The sequence below is a fragment of the Cervus elaphus genome, chromosome 18 (genome assembly GCF_910594005.1).
Source record: "Cervus elaphus chromosome 18, mCerEla1.1, whole genome shotgun sequence".
Lineage (NCBI taxonomy): Eukaryota > Metazoa > Chordata > Mammalia > Artiodactyla > Cervidae > Cervus > Cervus elaphus.
This window is the reverse complement of record NC_057832.1, coordinates 57,968,641-57,990,204: the sequence shown is the minus strand read 5'-3', so window position 1 is coordinate 57,990,204 and position 21,564 is coordinate 57,968,641. Positions and strand designations below refer to the sequence as shown.

The window sequence follows — 21,564 nt, the reverse complement described above, 5'->3', positions numbered from 1 at the left end:
TCAACATCAGTCCTTCCAATGAACACCCAGGACTCTCCTTTAGGATGAACTGGTTGGATCTCCTTGCAGTCCAAGGGACTCTCAAGAGTCTTCTCCAACACCACAGTTCAGAAGCATCAGTTCTTTGGCACTCAGCTTTCTTCACCGCCCAACTCTCACATCCGTACATGACTACTGGAAAAACCATAGCCATAGCCTTGACTAGATGGACGTTTGTTGGCAAAGCAATGTCTCTGCTTTTAAATATGCTATCTAGGTTGGTCATAACTTTTCCTTCCAAGGAGTAAGCATCCTTTAATTTCATGGCTGCACTCACCATCTGCAGTGATTTTGAAGCCCCCAAAAATAAAAGTCTGACACTGTTTCCCCATCTATTTCCCATGAAGTGATGGGACCAATAGATTAGCTTTCCTTAAAACAGGAATTCTCATTTTTGCCTTTTATTTTTCCTACAGAGGTGTGGTTGCTCTTCAGACACTACGAAAATTGGTTGAACTTACTCAGAAGCCAGTTCATCAACTCTTTGATTACATTTGTGGTGTAAGCACAGGTAATTGTTATTATTATATGGGAGTGGTACATCCCAGCAGTGCATTAAGAAAAAGAACATTAAACTCTCATGATTAAGATCATGGTCATTTCCTGAAATGATGGATGTTAGTTTCATATTTTGATACTGAATAGTCCTTTAATTTGCTTAATGAACTTTTAAAAATGCTATTGGAAATAAGTTAACATTCAGAAACAGATTTTAGTGTACTTTTCTAATATGTTTTAAATAAGCCACAGTGACAAGAACAATTTGTAAATTAATTGCCTTAAGGAAAGTAACAAAATGGTGAAAAAGTGTTAATTGCTCAGTCATGTCCAATTCTTTGCAACCCCATGGACTGTAGCCCGCCAGGCTCCTCTGTCCATGGGATTCTCCAGGCAAGAATACTAGAGTGGGTTGCCATTCCTTTCTCCAGGGGATCTTCCCGACCCAGGATCATACCTGGGTCTCCTGGATTGTAGGTGAATTCTTTATGTCTGAGTTACCAGGGAAGCCCACAAAATGGTGGGTATTCAAAATTGTACTTGAACCAATAGAACATCAAGGATGGATAAGATTTTGCTTTCTTTTGGAAAGTGTCCCTCTGTGAGGAAATCTTTTAAATGGATTCTCACATTTATCTGTTTTAAGTTTTGATTTCAGACAACTAGATAAAAAAGGATATAAGAAGCAATTTCCTCACAGAAGGACACTTTTGCTACTCTAATATCCCTAACTGATGTACATTTAAAATTCTAGTTTCATATTTATGTAGAAGAAATTGGCAAGTTAGAATATGGTGTTTCTGAGTAACTTTTAGTTTTTCACTGACTCACCATCAGATGAATGTTTGTTTGCTTTCCGTTGGTTTTGTTTTTGTTTCCTGTATCAGCGTCTCACCCGTGTGTCACCGCCACCCCATCCACACCCCTGCTCTCCTGTGTGTACATCCAGGAGGCTTCTCAGGGACCCTGGCTGTTGCCTACTGCCCGGGGAACGCTCAAGGACTGTTAGCATCACAGATCCCTGCTGTACCTGAGAGTTCCTTACTTTGCATTAGTTCATCATCATAGAGTTTTTTTTTTCTGTTTTTTTCTCATTCTTCAGAATTATGATAGTAGTCCTAAAGACTACCAGCATCAAAGCCAAATGATTTCTCTGTATTATCTGGACCAAGTATGACATATTCCCAAAGGGCATGTTAATTTATGCTCCATTTTGGAAACTCAATAACAGTTGTGGGGATAATTTCAGAAGCATAAGGAGTTGATGATTCCTGTGATGTTACACCAAACAGTGATTCCTCAGATGATAGCAAATTTGGAAAAGCCTGGGTTAAAGAAAATTAAGGGGCTTCCCTGATGGCTCAAATGGTAAAGAATCGGCCAGCAATGCAGGTGACTGAGCTTCGATCCCTGGGCCGGGGAGGTTCCCTGGGGGAAGGCCTGACAACTCACTCCAGTATTCTTGCCTGGAAAATCCCACAGACAGAGGAACCTGGCGGACTGCAGTCCGTGGGGTCTCAAGAGTCAGACATGACTGAACGACTAACACATACAAAGAAAGTCAAACAGTTTTCTTTACAGAGGCACTTCTTAAATCTTCTAGTATGTTAAAAATGTACTGAGACTCACTCTCAGGATTGGAAAAAAAAAAGCAAAGTCGCCCAGTCGTGTCCAACTCTTTGCGACCCCATGGACTGTAGCCTACCGCGCTCCTCTGTCCATGGGATTTTCCAGGCAAGAGTACTGGAGAGGGATGCCATTTCCTTCTCCAGAAGGATAGGAAAGTAATACAGGATAGGAAAGTAATACTTATATACCCAATTATTTAACTATGGAAACTTTTCTTAAAGAGACCTTTCCCAGGGCAAATGTTCCTGGAATTTTTTTCCTGAAGCTGTTATCCTGGCCATTTCTGTTAACATTTGAAATGGTCCTAGCAACTCATACCTTTAAATGTATCTACAGGCTAACTTCTTGCTTTGGCACCATGGTTAGTAGGTGGATGCTCGATAAGGGGGATTCAAATCAGAGATTCATCCACGGAGTAAAGTATCTTGTGTGATACGTGCATTTCTGCACTTACCACAGTGTATCTCTTCCGCTGTGTCTTCTTGATTATGTTAACCTTAACTTATAGTGCTCATAATCTTCCTTTATTTTTTCATTTTGTATATTCTAATATAGAACTTTTGTTTGCACATATAGTTTTTGTAAAGTTAAAAATACATATTTAGTTTAAAGTTAACATCTCTGTTGTTCTTTTTTCTACCCGTGCAGTAAATTCAGTTTTTTAAATATCTGTTTATCTTTATAGTAGCTTTCCTTAAAAGCAACTTAATTTTTTTGGCAGGTTATTTCCAGTGTAAATGTTTTCTGAAACTTGATAAATAACCATTTCTGTTACATAGTTAATACCATACAATGAATTTTAAAACAAGCTGAAGACTTCTTTTACTAGAAAAAGACTTAAAAAATACATAAAATATTTAAAATGCATTATGATAATGACTTTGCCCCTCACACCCTTCTCTGCATCCCCCAAAGCATTCTTCTCCCCTTTTCCTCCTTAGTTCAGGGTAATGCCAGCTAGGTACACTAGATGGCAGTGTGTGATATCAGTTGCTGCTAGGGTATTAAGTCAGCTGTTTAAAAAGACATCCCAGAGACCTAATTTCTTTGTTATGTGAGTTTCTGGGACCAACCTGAAGGTGTAATTATTTTAATGAGTTGATAAGTTGTCAAATATACTGTATTCTGTGACTAAAACTAAGGAATTAAGGTTAGAAAGGACATTACCTACCACAGTATCTTAATTAATATGTTATTTAACGTATAATAGCACCTTTTTATATATTTTAAAATTATCATCAGTGGTTGGTATTTGTTGAATCTTCTTTGAGGCCTGGTAATGGCCTTTACATGTGTTATTCCAGTGTTACAATAATGTATGAATTTTAGTTATTGTAATTATCCTTATTTTATAGCTGAACAGAATTAGAGCTCTGGGAGGTTAAGAGGTTTGTCTCAAGTGATACAGTCAAAAAGTATGAAAGCTAGAATTTTAACCAGGTCTGTGACTCAGAAGATCTTATAAGTACTATAATGATCATGCTGATAAAAACTGAGGATTCTTTCTTTCAGGTGCTATATTAGCCTTCATGTTGGGATTGTTTCATATGCCCCTGGATGAATGTGAGGAACTTTATCGAAAATTAGGATCAGATGTGTTTTCACAAAATGTCATTGTTGGAACAGTCAAAATGAGTTGGAGCCATGCATTTTATGACAGTCAAACATGGGAAAACATTCTGAAGTAAGTTGTATTTATTCTTTTTAAAAATGTCTTGTATTTAAACAAAGCAGAAAAATGTAAATACTCAATTGTTGACCTCATTCATTAGGAATAACCACTGTTAATATATTGGTGAATTGTATTCTGTTCACTGCTTTGTTGGGTTCACATGTGTGAGATTGGCTTGTAAAAATTGCAGTCACCTTTTTAAAAGTTGCGACCACATTGTATATAGGACATGTTTGCCTCCTGTTTTTCCTTCACATACAGTTTCCCCTACGCATCTTCAGTGGGTTGGTTCCAGGAACCCTCAGGGTACCAGAATCCACAGGTGCTCACCGGCCTTATTTAAAAAGGCATAGTACTATTAGCCTTTCTCAAGTCATTAACAGATATTGTTCTAAAAGATTTAATAATTTTAAACATTTTCCTCAAAATACTATAAAGCCATTATGCTCACTTTCTAAAAAATATAAGTGTAAAGTAGAAACTTAAAATCACCCACAGTCTTATTCAGAGCCAAAGACCTTATATTTTCTAATTTTTTCCCTATATTATAGATATTTTCATATATATTTTATATGGTAGGAGTTATATTGTAATTACAACTTTCTGTCTTTTTCCCTTTTTTCAACTTTATTAAAATCCCTTGCCAAATTTTTAAAAAGACTCTGCTACATTCTGCAGGGTGATGCCATATTTTCTTAACCTAGTGTTAAGATTTATATCCTAATATTTTGGACATTTATGTTTCTGATTTTTTTTGTGATTATGAACAGTGCTGTTATAGGAAAGTTTACATTTCTGCCCACACTTCAGAATATATCTGTAGGTCAGTTTATAAGAAGCATAATTATTGGGTCAATGTTGATGTTTTTCTAAAGTAATTATTAAATATGAAATAGAAAATATAGAAAGAAAATAGTGAAAATATATAGTTCTGCAGAGACCAAAAGCACCATTAACATGGTGATGTACATTTTTCTAGAATTTCTCAGAGATAAATAAGTGTATGTGTGTGTGAGGTTGTGAGTATGCATTTGTATTCATACCATTCATAAAATTGGGATGATAATGCATATGCATTTTCACTTAGCATTTTATTTTGATTAGTTTCCTATGTCATTAGATATTTTTTGAGACATGTTTTAATGATTGTTCACAGTCCATTTTATGGATGTTCTATTTTCTAACAAATTTCCTAGTGAAAAAAGAGGACATTTCAGATATTTTTGCACCTAAAATAAAGTTTTGGTGGATACCCTGCATCTCTACTTAAATCTCTGGTTATGTATTTAAGATAAACTTCTTCAGTGAAATTTTTTGTGTCAGAGAGTATACATGTTTTAAGAATCATTTTAAAGATAGATATATGTGTATACCTGAATTTAAATCAGTTGTCCCAGCTTAGCCACCAGCATCAATTTGTGTTTCCATTTCATGAATTACTTAACACCAAGCATTTTAATTTTTAAAACTTTGTCAGTTTTAGAGATTTTTAAACTGGTATTTCCAGTTGGCATCACATTGGTTATTGATAAATTTGAACATTTTTTAAAAAATTTCTTTTTAGTGTGCAGATTCCAAGAGCATAGTACTTGCTCATTTTCCTGCTGGGACATTGTGCACTGTATTTTAGATGTATTAATCATTTGTTGCTATGTTGAAAATGTGCTGTTTAATTAACAGTATTTTTTAATGTGAGCTTAAAATCTTCATATAGTCAGATCTTTTCCTTTAATTTTGAACTTTGATATTTAGAAAATGTTTTCTACATCAAAATCAGGCAAATCTTTGTATTATTTTCTAGTCCTGAAGTTTAAGTTTTTTTTTTTAGGTCATGATTAAGTCTCATGATTCTGTGGTTTGAACTCACTCATGGCTGCTGGCGGCCAGTGGGCAGCTCAGCTGAGATGGCTGGGACAGCTGGTCTCTCTCCTCCTGGGCTTTATCCCACTGTGGCAGTCTCAGAATCCCATCAGGGCAAGCCCAGAGCATGAGGACTCACCAGACCTTAGTTTAATGACATGTTTGCTGATGTCCTATTGACCAAAACCACTCAAACCCAGGATCTTATACAAGGATATGGAAATCAGAAAAGGAAGATCGGAAAATTCAGTGAAGGCCTTGCTGTTAATGCTCTATCATGCCCATTCCCTGGCCTTTTGGGTCATTTTTCTTTCTCTCATTGTTTATTGAGAACATTTTTATATTCTTTTTCCCCTGGGATAATGATTTTGTGTTACTTAATGGACACTATTTTTAATTACAACATCAGTAGACTCTGGGAATGTTTTATTTTATTTTAACATTTCTCTAAAATAAGCAGTTAATGTTTTGATTTTCTCTTCAAGTTTATATTCATAACAATTCACTAAAACCTTTTAGCTCTTTATAAAATTAAGGTTTAAACAACAACAACAAAAAATGTGACCTTTGCTTAAAGTGTGAAAGTAGCATCATGCTTCCAGGATCTCTGTCCCAATCTTATAGAAGATTTCTATGAAAAGATAAAGTGAAAGACCCTTAGGAGAACAAAATTGCCTTGATCTTCATGCAGAAGAAACATGTAGATCTGGTTAGGGAAGACAAAGATCTTGTCATTTATAGAAAGCATTTTACATTGTATTTATAAAAGATAATAAAGGGTATATTGCTACCTAATTTTTAAATATATGAAATTCACATTAGTTGAGAAATGTAAGTACTGTTTGAAAAAAAATGTTGTTAGAAAGGCATTTTTCCTTACTGAGGCAAGTTGGTAAAAAAAACACAAACATTTTTTATATTCAGTACAGGGGGAAAATACATAATTTTTAAGTCTGGAAAAAAAATAAGCACTGAATAAAATTTCCTTGTAATGGAATTGTGAAAATTGCTGCCTAAGGGTAATTTCTATAATGTTGCAGTAGTTCAAATGCCAGTTCAGATGGTTTAAAAAGCATTTTTGGGGGGTGGCATAGGCTCTGTATTGCTAAAACAGGTTTGAAGTCTGAATGTCTTGATCTGGTTTTTAGACTGCTCTATATATAGCCTGCCATAGTTCAGCAGTCTTATTTCAGCACAGTTCCTTTATCCTATCAGGAGGACCCTGAAAACAACAAATCTGTTCTGCCTCTGTGCCTTTACTCTATATATGTTCTGGCTTTTAATGTGTTTTCTTGCCATCAGTGGTGTCCTTGTCAAGCTACACCTCCATCCATCTTTCCTAGATAGGAAAGCCTGTATCGACTCCTCTCCCCACACACACAACCTCCTGCAGGATTGTAGATATTTGTAGTTTGATTTGGAGGTTAATAGGTAGCTATATATTGTTTTATGTGCATTAGTTGGATTGTAAGCTTCCTAGAGGAGATTTTTCTTTTTTGTCCCACATAACAGGAACTGCATAATGTATGTTCCCTGATATTGGGAAATAAAATCATTTTGATATAATTTAATTCTTCTCCTTTAATAAAGGGACAGGATGGGATCTTCACTAATGATTGAAACAGCGAGAAACCCCACATGTCCTAAGGTAAGTTTAGAGTCTGTTAACTATAACACCTACATGAAATTGAAGGTCAGGTGAATGGAATATTATGAAGGCCCTTTATTAAGAGAAAAGTTTTCTTAGGAACTGCTGTAGATTATATAGATTCCTTATATATTGGGTCATTTTATGAAGATACAGAATGTGAATGTTGGAGCTTTTCTATATCAAGTAAAATAAAACAAAAGTTTAAGAACATGAAAGACTGGGACTAAAGATAAAGAATTATTATAGGGTTAATCTAATTAGGGATTTAAGGAAAATTGTGGCATTTTCCCCCGTAGATTTTTTTAAAGAAACTTCATGTGCCTCGTGAATATATATTAGATTAATATACAAATGGAATCCCAACTTTTAAAGTGTCAGTGTTACTAGAATATGTCTTGGTATGGCTCCTCTTTTTATTTATTTTGTGATTGAGTATTGCTAGAGTTCCATGTCCTGTATTAAGACTCATTATTTGATTAAGGAATAAGGGTTTATGTACCTAGGAATCCCATGCAGCTTGTATTTATTCTTGAATACCAAGCTGTAACCATGAAAAGTCAAATACAACTCCCTCTATTGCTCTTTCACTCCTGCTTACACATATTTTCATTCATTCTTAAGATATTAATTATGTACCCCATGTGCCAGCACTGTGCTGGGGACTTTGGATACATTAGTGAGTAAATGCACGCATGGAGTTTACAGTCCAGTAGGGCAAAGTAAGCATTAGTCAAATGATCACACAAACGAGATGCAGTTTTCCTGAAATAAGTGCTATGGAACACAAAAACAGTTCTCTGAAATCATGTATTTACAAGGACATGAGGGAAGGCTGCTGTAAGGAAATGTACTCTGAGGTCTCAGTGTAAAGGCTGATGAGCAGTCCTGGCAAAGGAAACAGTCCGTACAGGGGGAGCCTTCGAGAAATGCAGGCCCCAGAGGTTGGAGCTTGGGGATCCAAGGGCAGCGTGTACAACGAGGCTGGAGGGATGGCTCCGTCAGACCACGTGAGGCTGTGAGGATGAGATGCAGTAGCTCGTTGGAAAGGACCCAAAGATGGATGCTACACCTCTTGTTTGTTCTCCTGTATCTTCAGGGCTTCTTACTTGTTCTTAAAATGAGAGCAGATGCTGGACTGAAAAAAAAAAAGAGTGGGTGTGAGGGAACTGCAGCCACCTCAAAAAGTAGTTCACTCCTGATAAATGAGGCAACCACCCACACATTCCTTAATTGAGCCTGCCTGTATACCAGTTAATGGAAAGACTCTAGTTTTTAGTTTATGGTCAGCTCTTACCCACAGTGGCCTCTGTAGGCCACACTTGGGTCACTCACAGGAACTTAGAATGTGACTTTTGGTTTATAAAATAGCAAAGCACACAGGCCTCTTGCAGGACTTGGCATAGAGCCCTAACAACTTAGGCCTCACCAGTACCATTCAGCTTCTTAAAGTTCATATTGCAGGTTATTAACAGATACATCACATTTTATATAAATTTAACTGATATTGATAAAATCTGAGACCCTAGGTGATAAAGATTAGTTTTTTTTAGTTAAAAAAATAATTACCCAGCTTCCAGTTATTAACTATGATCAAAAAGCCTTGAGAATTAGTTTATTGTGTTAGAGTTTCAGTTACTAAAGTCATAATACTTTCAAAGAGCACAGAAACAGAGTGATTTATAAGTGATATGAAAATAGTGTATTATTCATCTTTAAGTAGTTTTTGTTCATTGCTACTACTGCAGTATCATATAAAGGTCTGCAAATTTATGCCTTCTTATCTTTTTAAATAGCTAATCAAATCGTGTAGTCAAAGAATATCTTTTATTACTGTTCTCTCATAATGCATTTCTCAAAATTGTCCCAGCCCTAACTGTTTTCCCGTAAAAAAAAAGAAAAAAAAACCTGTTTAAAAGGATCTGCTTCCCTTTGCTTAACACTAGGGTTATGTTATACACTTTACCTTGATGGGTAGAGTTGTAAGAGTGTTCATTCATACCACTAAATAATATTTAATTTTTACAGTCCCAAATATTGCTGCTTACAATGCATATTGTCCACTTTTTAATTGACTAGGTTGCTGCAGTAAGTACCATAGTGAACAGAGGGATAACACCAAAAGCCTTTGTGTTCAGAAACTATGGACATTTTCCTGGAATCAACTCTCACTATTTGGGAGGCTGTCAGTATAAAATGTGGCAGGCCATCAGAGCTTCATCTGCTGCTCCGGGCTACTTTGCAGAATATGCGTTAGGAAATGATCTTCATCAAGTAAGTTGACTGTGTGGCTTGTCTTCTAAAACTTTACATGACTGAAAAGAGTCAACACTTACAACTGAACTTAGAGGGATCCACCAAGGAAACTTTCCTCATGTCTCCATGTGGTGAACGATGTATGTGCAGTACAGGATATTTTTAGCTGTTTGTTTTTCTTAAATTAACAGGCCTTCAGGCTTGAGAGCGTATTTTAGGAAAGATTTGTTTGTATCTTCTGAAATGAGATTCATGACCAGTTAACGATAATTTTAATTTGATGGAAAAATGAAGTAGTATGTATGCTTGACTTTCCAGATGTGATAAAAATTAAAAGTGAAACAGTCCCTAAAAATGCAGAATGCAGTCTGTTGACAGTTTTGGTGGACGTATTTGGAAGGAGATGTAATAAAATAGTAATACTAAACTTCAGGTTAACTAGGTGCCAGACACCTATATAGTCCTTTGTACACATATCCTCATATAATTATGACTGCTTATGAGGCAGATAGAGTGATGTCCATTTTGCAAATGAGAAATTGAAGTCTTAAGAAAAATTAAGTGACCAGACTAGGGTTGCAGCTGTTAATCGATGGAGTTAGGATGCTGTCTACAATTATACTATTTTAAAGTTTATGGCTAAATGATCTATTAAGCTGAACATTGTTTCTATAATGTTGAATGATATATTCTTTTTCTTTGACAGAGACTTTTATTTATCATAAATTATTTTCCCTATCAAGTTTTCCCACTATTTATGAAAATCTTAACTCATAATTTATACTCAGTGATAAAAAAGTCAACAAAGCTTTTGAACTGATGACTTCCAAAATATATGTTTTAATGTATGCTTAGTTTATTATATGCTATTGCACTTAAAATTCTTTGATGGAGTCAATAACCTTAACTCTCCTGTCTGACTCGGTTTTCAGATATAGTCGAGAAGAAAACTTATTTTGATAATAATTTTTAAATATTGTTCAAAAACTCATAGTTTTTTATATAAATGTGTAACATCTATATATGTGTTAATGTTATAATATCTAAAACATTGTTATCAATTTCATCTTCTATAATTTTATGTGCCAGCTTAGATATATTGTATTAATTTTAAGTGTTACATTCAGCTATCTCATTTTATTTCTCTTACCAGAAGTAATATTATAATCTTGGTAGTTAAGAGATTAACATTGGTTCGTTTGGTCTCTGGAGTCAGTGCAGACTGTTTCCTACTTGGTCAGCTCAGTCATTGCAGAGTTATGTAAGGCACTTCCCATTCTCACTTTCCTTTGCTTTATTCCTCCCCCTCAGGGCAGAAAGTGCTAGCTGTAGAGCTTCGTTCTGACATTTTATTTAAGGACTTACTGGTCAAAATAAACATTATATTTTAATATATATGTTGCCATTTGTAACGATGACTTCTTCATATTTCATAGTGTTTTCACCATGTCATAAATGGAGAAATAACAGTTTATTTGGAAATGTAATAGTTAAGGTTTATAGCTTACAACTTGAAGACCTGTCATGTTACAAAATTGCAGTTATGCCAAATATTAGTGAAAGTCTCAAATGATAAGTTACTGCATTTCAGGACCATACATTCCCAGACTTCAAAAGAAGTTATCTCATATGCTCTTTATGCTTTATCTAAGAGGAAGTAGTTCTGAGATTTAATTTAGTCTTATAGAATGCAAATCATAAAGTAATTCAGTGATTCTTTTTCCATTTCAAATTAGACTAGTGATGTTCCTTTCCATGCAAAGCAGGTTTTATTTTGATGACCATAATCTTTGAACTTAGGCTGGTCTACAGATTAAAATAATTTATATAAATTTTATTTAAAGCATGCAACTATGCAGGGAAATATACTCAATAGTTTGTAATGACCTCTGAGGGAAAAGAATCTGAAGAAGAAAATATTTAATTTCATAAATATATATATATATGAATTGCGGTGCAGACACGACTTAACGATTAAACCACCACCACCTCCATCACATGAAACTAACATGATATTGTAAATCAACTATTCTTCAATTGTAAAAAATTAAAAAATAATGCATAAAATCATATATGCAGAGAATATACTTTCATGTAAATCAATGACTTGATTCCAGAAAGATTAGCACATCTGACTTAAAAATATTCTGATAGAATCTAGCATCTAAGGAAACCATATGTGAGCAAATATTTTCCTTATTCCATATTCCTTTCTGGATACTTGAAGAATGGGATATTTTTCTCTTCCAAAGACGCCATGTAAGGCTGATTAGCGTATTCTAAGATATGAATGATCTTATTGCTCAAAGAAAAGTTGAGCAAGTTCCTTTCCTATTTTCAAAAGTTGCCAAGAAGTTTTAAAACTATCACTCACCATTTATTACAATCCTCTTCTCCTTAGCTCTTAGAATAATTATATTCAATATTTCTGGTCTCATTTTTAAAATGAGACTGTCATGTCTTTTTAACTGTCGTGTCTGACATATGTTTTAATGGAATTTCATATCCTTTTTATAATCAGGTAGAGTATAAATTATAAGTTATGGGACTTCCCTAGTGGCTCAGACTATAAAGAATCTGCCTTCTGTGCAGAAGACCCAGGTTCGATCCCTGAGTTGGGAAGATCCCCAGGAAAAAGGCATGGCAACCCACTTCAGTATTCTTGCCTGGAAAATTCTGTGGGCAGAGAAGTCTGGCAGGCTTCTCCCATAGTCCATGGGGTTGCAAAGAGTCAGACACAACTGAGTGACTAACACTGAAGTACAAGTTGGTGGATGGGTAGATTTCACTTGTCTTTGTAAAGAAATGAATGTTATTACAGTATTGCAAGGTTTATTAGATGTCCTGGGAAACTATAAAGTAGGAAGAATTCTTCTTGAATAGCTTCTAATGTATTATTTGTCTCCCCCAACTTAAGTAGCATCATATTTATCTTGAAATAATTACTTTTTACAAAATTATCCCTTCTCTCTTTTTAATAGCTTTATTGAAGCTTTATTGATAGACAAAAAACTACACATATTTTATGTATACAGTTTAATGAAGTTGATCATAGGCATATCCCTTCTCTCTTTCCACCTCCTCCTCCAAAATTAAATCATTTTTTCACTGTCTTTGGAGAAAGATCCTGATAAATTAGCTTGCACTAAAGGTTTTGCTGGCAGATTCTAATATATTATTTCTTTTAGTCCTTATTTACATTTTAAAACGTTGGGTTCAGAACTCAGAATACATTAACCTAAAACAAATTATGATATTTCATATAAACCTTCCAAGTAAAGGATGTTTTAAGCAGAAAGAGCCTGCCTAGCATTTTCTGTGCTAAATTATGCCTGTGCCAGGCCACAACTAACAATATTCATTTCAACTGGATAAAATGTTGAGAGTGCTTACTTGGTGCCAGACATTATGTTAACCATAAAGAATATGAAGGTTTTTAATAATTGCTGACACATTGTTTGTGTTTCCTGGATTTTATCATCAAATGACTCAAAACTAGAAGAATATAAACAGTTTTAGAATAAGATGATAAATTTAATAATAAAAATATGTACAGAGTTAAGAAGTAGTATAACAGATGTGATTTATTTTGTCATGATTGGCTTTACAAAGAAGTCTTCTTCTGAGTTTACATATAAAGAATGAATAATTGATTAGGATACAGATAGGATGGAGAGGACAGGGAATCATTGCTTAATGGTTGCAGATCCTGTTTGGTATAATAAAAAAGCTTTGGAAAACATTCTGAGTGTTACTGATGCCACTGAATTGTAACCTTTAAAATGCTTAAAAAGATCAAATTTATGTTATATATATTTTTTCATAATAAAAGACAAATTTTTAAACACCCTATTAGGGAATTTCCTGGTGGTTAAGATTTGGCACTTTACTGCCATCACCCAGGTTCAGTCCCTTGTCAGGGAACTGAGATCCCTTAAGTTTTGCTGCATGGCCAAAATTAAAAAAACTAAACATGAGTTGATTAAGAGACATTCATTTGTATGGTCCATCGGTTATTTTCTAGTATAAATTCTGATTTATGATGTGAAATGATTAAGTATACATTAAAAGCTGTAAAAAGTATCCAGATATTAGGCTTTTAACACATGCACAATGTACTACAGTTAAAACACAATCCTGTGTACCTCTAAAAGATAAGTATCAGTTTACTTAACAAGTTTATTTTTCAAGTCTATTTTACCTCAGTGCTTAGTATAAGCAGTGGCTGATAAACACGAAGTACACAATAAATAAGTAAATGTGAGTATGAATACTGTGTGGGTGGAAAGGCTTCAGGAGATGCCATAAACATTACAATAGCCTAATGACCTGCTGATAGAAAAGGCATCTAACACGAGTGGGCTCTCATCTAACAAGAGTGGGCTCTCATCTAACACGAGTGGGCTCTCATCTAATGAGAGTGGGCTAATAACTCTGTAAATGGCATGAGGGATGGTATGCCTCACCACTGGGCTGCAGTGAATGCCAAAAATGTCAACTCCTGCACTTTTTTGATGGAAACCAAGGAAAGTTTAAGGAACAAGAATTTTAATTTTGAAGCAAGCTATTAAAACCATTGAAAACTTGGCAACTTTTGATGGGGGATTAATTTTACTATTATCACTTCTTGCTAAGCCTTGTTTGCTCTTCTTTTCTCCCATTTTTCTCTTTTCGTAATCCTTTATCAGCTCAGTTCCGTTCAGTGGCTCAGTCGTGTCCATCTCTTTGCGACCCCATGGACTGCAGCACGCCAGGCCTCCCTGTCCATCACCAACTCCTGGAGCTTGCTCAAACTCATATCCATCGAGTCAGTGATGCCATCCAACCATCTCATCCTCTGTCGTCCCCTTCTCCTCCTACCTTCAATCTTTCCTAGCATCAGGGTCTTTTCCAGTGGGTCAGTTCTTCTCATCAGGTGGCCAAAGTATTGGAGTTTCAGTTTCAGCCATCAGTCCTTCCAGTGAATATTCAGGACTGATTTCCTTCAGGATTGACTGATTTGATCTCCCTGCAGTCCAAGGGACTCTCAAGAGTCTTCTCCAACACCACAGTTCAAAAGAATCAGTTTTTTGGCGCTCAGCTTTCTTTATATTCCCTCCCTCACATCCATACATGATTACTGGAAAAACCATAGTTTTGACTAGACAGACCTTTGTTGGCAAAGTAATGTCTCTGCTTTTTAATATGCTAAGTTGGTCACAGCTTTTCTTCCAAGGAGCAAGTGTCTTTTAATTTCATGGCTGCAGTCACCATGTGCAGTGATTTTGGAGCCCAAGAATATAGTCTTTGTTTCCATTGTTTCCCCATCTATTTGCCATGAAATGATGGGACTGGATGCCATGATCTTAGCTTTATGAATGTTGAGTTTTAAGGCAACTTTTTCACTCTCCTCTTTCATTTTCATCAGGAGGCTCTTTAGTTGTTCTTTGTTTTCTTCCGTAAGGGTGGTGTCATCTGTGTATCTGAGGTTATTGTTGTTTCTCCTGGCCATCTTGATTCCAGCTTGTGCTTCATCCAGCCCAGCATTTCACATGATGTGCTCTGCATATAAGTTAAATAAGCAGGGTGACAATATACAGCCTTGACGTACTCCTTTCCCAATTGGGAAGCAGTCTATTGTTCCATGTCCAATGGAACTATCCTTCTTTATAGTTGTTATGATAATGAAATGTTTCGTCTAAAATAGCCAAATGATTAGAAGTTGCAGGGTATAAATACAGAATTGAAGATAAAAGTAATTTAATGAAAGAAATAGCTTTCTGCTGAATTAGAAGTAGAATATGGGATGGGCATCATTCTTTATCCCATTCCTGGCATAAACCTCAGGTGATACATCTACTGAATTTTGAACAGCTATAAACTTTTAGAAAATTATTTTCTTTTCTTGTGGGTTCTTCAAAATAATGTAGATTATTGATAATGCTTAGAAATATAAAGCTTGCCTACTTTGTTTAGGTTATATCTGCAGTAAATGAAATTGATACTTTGTATTGTTAATAAAATTTCAACTTAAATTGCTTTAATCAATTTGGTTTTATTGGATTTGTGAAAGAACTGGTCTTTATTTATTTGGTAAAACCACAATTCTTTTGTTAGATTTTATATAGACTCTATTAACCACTAAACAAGGATAAAAACCTTTAAAAGTAATTCTGTTCATTTGAGTAATTTTGAGCAAAATATTCAGAGCAGTCCAAAGTTCAAAAAGAACCTCCGTAATAGTAAAGTTTAATAAAGCCAGTGAGACCAGTGAATTTTCATATGACTTCTTTTGCAGCTGTAGTTTATAAAATAAATTCACTTTAAAGGAATCTCTTGTTTTTAAATAATTTGTTAAGTTTATTACATAGTTCAGTTTTCCTAATTGACTAAATTTCAAATTGTGGAAAATGTAATTTGTTTTCACGTTTGTAAAAAAGAATTTCACTTCAGATTTACTTCCTATTTGTTTGACTTACATTTTACAGGATGGAGGTTTGCTCCTGAATAACCCTTCCGCATTAGCAATGCACGAGTGTAAATGTCTTTGGCCAGACGTCCCATTAGAGTGTATAGTGTCCCTGGGCACTGGGCGTTACGAGAGTGATGTGAGGAACAACGTGACGTACACGAGCCTGAAAACCAAGCTGTCTAACGTCATCAACAGTGCTACAGACACAGAAGGTTCGTCTGTTTGCTGTCTTAACATACTTCATCTTTAGAATTCAGTTTCTGGTAGACTATGCTGATGCTCACTGCAGAAAGTACATTGTTATGTCTGTATTGCAGGCTTAGGAAGCACATGGGAGCAGGTCTTTGTCATTTCTCTTTCGCCTCACTCATTTCTACAGTAGCAACTTCTCTGTGTGGGAGCTAGTGGTACCTTTGCCTCTTTACAGTTGGAGAAGTAGCTGAGGCAGGAGTCACACAAAGGCTTGGTTGGAGACTCTTAAGAAAAAGAAAAAGGAGGTTGGTTCAGACAAACACAGGATAACAGGGAGAGAATTGGATTCCTTCTGGATTATTTAATGACATGGAGGTAAACCAGAATAAGTCCTTACTTCCACTCTGGCTGCCCCTGTAATCTAGCCTTCGTAATAAAGCTTAAGTAATCCTTTAAAATGTAAATTACATCATGTCTTTACCTGGTTACAAACCCTCTAGGCATCCCATCACACTTAGAACAAAATCCCAAAGCCTCATTCACTGAAATTCACCAGGCCTTGGAAGACAGCCTTTGAATGCATCTCTTCCCCTTCTCTCAAGCTGTGTCCCCTCTGTAAAGTGTGTCCGGCTACACTTGAATTCTTGCTGTTCCTCAGCTTCCTAAGAAGGCCCTGCTTCAGATATCTATCTGTCTTCTGTTTGTAAGGCCTTGCCCAGATGTCAGTACGTGCTCAAGTCCCTCCCTTAACTTCATTCCCGTCTCTGCTCAGATGTACTTTCCCTGAGAGCCCTTTTCTGTTCACTTTCTAATCTCTGTATCCCACCAGAATGTAAGCAGGAACTTACCCAACTAACTATGTTGACTGCACTGCCTGGCACATAGTAGGTAGTCAGTATTTGTTGACTTTCTAATTTTGGCCTTGAGGTCTAGAGCTCGTTATTTTACTATGTTATTTTTAAGTCCTACGTGAAATCTGTTACTAAATTTGTAAAAAGAATTGTTCCCACTTAACAGCCTCTTGCTTCTGAATCTCATTCTTTCTCTGATATCTTATTACTGACTGAGTCATCAGCCTACATGAGCATCTTAAACTTCCCACTAAGGACGTTTATCTATTAAATGATAACCCAAGAACAGGTGACATTCTGGATTTTTCACTGTCTACAATTTTGTTGTCAAATCAATAAAATATTCTTACTGTAAGCAGTTTTCTTAGAAAAAGATAGCTTTGATCACCCAATCTCATGATACTTATATGTATATCTTGTGCAAACCACATTATTGGCTCACTTGAAATTTTTAAGAAATATGAAATACTGCCTTTGTGCACATACACTCTAATTAATGAAGAATTAGAGTGAAACATGTAATTGCTGATACTAGATGGTTATTGATGTATAAAAACAGCAGTTCCCATTAAAAGTTATATGCAAGACCTGAACAGTAAAAAGTACAAAACATTACTGAGAGAAATTAAAGCAGGCCTAAATAATTGATAACTGTGCTAATGAATTGGAAATGTCAGTATTGTTACGGTGGCAAACCACAGATTGATTTATAGACTTCATGCAACTGCTATAGAAATCAATCAAAACAGACTTTCTGTGGGGTAGAGATTAACACGATGACTGTAAAATTCATATGGGTATGCAAAGGACCTAGAGTAACCAAAACAGTTTTAAAAAAGAACAAAATTAGAGGACTTAGACTCTCTGACTTCGAGGCCATAAAACTATAGTAAACAAGGGTGGTGTTTGCATTAGATCAGTGGTACCTAATAATTCAGAAATTGATCCAGACTTGTATGCTCAAAAGATTTTTGACAAAGATAACTCAAAGAAGAAAGGATAATCCTTTCAACAAATAGTACCAGGACAATTAGATAACTGTATTTAAAAAACTGAACCTTGACCCTTCACATATACAAAAACTAACTTGAAATGGATCATAGATCTAAATATAAGAGTTAAAACTGCAAATCTTCTAAAATACCCTGGAGAAAATCTTAATGATGTTGGGTTAGGTAAAGAGTTTTTGATAGTACATAAGAGGCAAAATAGATAAATTAGACTTCATTAGGTTATAAATTTTGTTCTTCAAAAGACACTTTTAATAAAATGAAGAGACAAGCTATCTACTGAAGTCAAATATTGGTAAAATGTGTTTGATCTATCATCAGAACCAAATGTATAATCAGATACAAAACATATAGAAAATGCTTCCAATATATCATATAAGGAATATATAGAGATGAAAACAAAACAAAAAATCAGTGGAAAAAAAAAAATGGCCAAAATATTTGAACAGACACTTCACTGAAGAAGATATACAGGGGACTGCTAAGTACATGAAAGATTTTTCAACATTATTAGTCATTAGGGAAGTGAATATTAAAACCACAAGATACCAGTACACACCCTTTAAGATGATTAAAAATAGACCAACAATATCAAGTCTTTGCAAGGATACGAACAGTGGGAACTCAGATAATCCTAGTGGTTGACATGCAGAACGGTGCAACCATTTGGAAGAGTGTTGTTTGTTCTTAATAAGATAAGTAAACTTTTACCATATGAACAAGCAGTTTCATCCCTGAGTATTTATGCAAGAAAAACAGAACCATATATCCACAAAATGATTTAGAATTATTACTAACAGCTGAAAACTGAAGAGAAGCAGACCCAGACCAGAGAGAACAAATTGTGTAATATCCCTACATGAATTACCACTTAGCAATAAAAAGGAAGAAATTATTGATCCATACAGCAACATGTATTTCAAAAGCATTTTGCTGAGTAAAAACAATAACCAGACACAGAAGAGCTATGTATATATTTGTAAGTTTGTTTATATGAAATTCTAGAAAAGGCAAAAGATAAGGGAGGAATCAACCATAAAGAGGCATGAAGAAGCTTTTGGGGTGATAGACAATATTCTGTGTCATGGTGGTTGTGATCAAACAAGTGTATACAGTTGTCAAAACCTGGCAGTTTAGACATTTAAAATTTATTAACCTTATTGTATATAAATTATACCTCAATAAAGATGACCTCAGGAAATTAAAAAACAACAAAAGGAAGGTTGAAGAGGCATCTCAGCAGTATGACCGAAAGCAGAGAAGAGAGTCCTGGAGCTGGGATCCTAATTTAAGAGAATTATACGGTACATATCAGGAATTGAATTTCATTTCATAGTTATATTCAGTATTACCCGTTCTTTACTCCTGCCGTTAATTAGCTAGAATGTGAAAAATAAGCAGGCTTTCTGATTTGCCTAAAATAGGATAATTTAAATAAACATAAAATTAGATCATTGCAGAATAACTTGATTTTTTTAATTCGCCCTGTCCTCTCTTTGTTTTAACAGAAGTCCATGTAATGCTTGATGGTCTGTTACCTCCTGACACCTATTTTAGATTTAATCCTGTTATGTGTGAAAACATACCTCTAGATGAAAGTCGAAATGAAAAGCTGAATCAGCTGCAGTTGGAAGGGTTGAAGTACATAGAAAGAAATGAAGAAAAAATGAAAAAACTTGCAAAAATATTAAGTCAAGAAAAAACAACTCTGCAGAAAATTAATGATTGGATAAAATTAAAAACTGACATGTATGAAGGCCTTCCATTCTTTTCAAAGTTGTGATGAGTGTGTGCGTGTAGTCTCCTAACTGAATGCCTGTTAAGAAGATCCACAGAATTCAACAAGGAATCGTGGGGTTCAGCATGATTTATCTCTAAAATGCTCTTGAATTCTGGGGAATCCTGAAAATACAGTGTTTGGACCAGCTCGCACAGTACAGAGAGAATGTACTTGGTTACAGAATTCATATGGAAATTAGGTTTTTATGATGTTAATAATTAACTGTGCTTTAGGAATCTTACTGTACCTAGTTGGTTTTAGTACATATCAATGTTGTATTGTTTGATGTTTGAAAATTTATTAATATATGTGCCAAACAAGAACTGAAAACTATCACATTATACTTGGTATTTTTACTTTAGTCACCATAATCATGTTAAATTTATTTGATCATTGATTTTCTTTCATGTGGAAAACCTAATTTCTTCTTCATTACTTTAAACTATACTTAGGTTTTTGATAGCTACATTCTATGATCCAAATGTTGCCTCCTACGATTGTCATGTGATCTAAACAGATGCAGAAAAAAATGGAATTCTCTCTATCAAAGGAATTTTGCATTTGAAATATGAAAGAGCCAGATACCATTTTCTATTCCAAATATGTTTATTTCAACATTGTTTGGTTCCAAAAGATAGGTGAAGTTCCAGTCAACCACTTTCCCCCCCTAAAATTTCAAGGTAATGCTGTGTGTCAGTTTTCTAGCTCTAGCTTATCATTCATTCATATAAAATTAATTATTTGAATTTAGTGAAGAAATACCCCATCATTGGCAAAAAATAAACTGTTGAAATAATCTGTTAAAAGGCTGAAGTCATTTTTTAATTATTTACTATTTATAATGTAGCCTGTCATCTCTTTGTAGCTCTGTCAACAGTATGCTTTGAAAAAAATGTCAGGCTTGTTTTATCTTAACTCCTTTAACCATCTAGACTTCACAGAGATTAATAATATACACAGCCACTTGCATCATTGGTTATGCTAACCAAATTCATCTTTGTTGTATTATCTATCGGCCATGTAAATCCTTTACCACGTTTAGATTTGTCAAGAGAAATGAAAAGAGGTGAGTGTCCTCTGCTTTCTCTACATAAACTAGAGCTAAACCCGTTATTGTGTCTTTGAATAGTGTTGCATAGAGCCAGTGAGGCGTGGTTCACAGATGCTGGGGGAGCTGAGAGTCTGGGTGCTAATTTGGGCTCTGATGCACAGTCCTTCAGTTTTGACTTGGAGCAGGGTGGAAGACCTCTCTGGGCTTCAGATATTTTATTCTGGGAAAGTGGGAAGAGCTAGCTCTAAAATTTTATTTGCTCTTAGGGCAGCTGGAAAGAAAATTCTACAAATATAGAAGCAAAAGATTAGAAGAGTTGTGAAAATGAATTTTCAGTCCTACACAGGTAAAATATCTGCTTTTTTCAAAGAGGCAAAGAATTCTCTGTTTCAGAAAGAAAATGTAATAAATTATCCAACTCATCAATTATTTTAAAAATATAGAAAATAAAAGTTGTAGCTCAGTCTTTTTTGGACAATTCTGTTCTTATTTATGTGATCAGTGCTGTGCTGGTAATATTTCACTTCTGTACTTGCTGCTGATGTTATCCATTATTAAAAATGGTGCCTTGGGAAGAGTTGTCCTTAGAGGCATCTAGGCTGGGATGGAGAGAGCCTGGCTGGGGTT

At 35.1% G+C, this 21,564-nt stretch overlaps 1 protein-coding gene across 2 annotated transcripts in view; it reads left to right on the top strand.

Moving 5' to 3' along the window:
- PNPLA8 (patatin like phospholipase domain containing 8) overlaps positions 1–21,403 on the top strand; it is a 42,821-nt gene extending 21,418 nt beyond the window's left edge. For both annotated transcript variants that reach the window (XM_043872381.1, XM_043872380.1), the window contains exons 5-10: positions 456–550; positions 3,679–3,850; positions 7,289–7,346; positions 9,426–9,620; positions 16,070–16,265; positions 19,615–21,403. In XM_043872381.1, the coding sequence (XP_043728316.1) occupies positions 456–550; positions 3,679–3,850; positions 7,289–7,346; positions 9,426–9,620; positions 16,070–16,265; positions 19,615–19,889 (991 nt within the window). In that variant the 3' untranslated portion in view covers positions 19,890–21,403. The remainder of the gene's footprint in view (positions 1–455; positions 551–3,678; positions 3,851–7,288; positions 7,347–9,425; positions 9,621–16,069; positions 16,266–19,614) is intronic.
- The last annotated feature ends 161 nt before the right edge of the window (positions 21,404–21,564 follow it).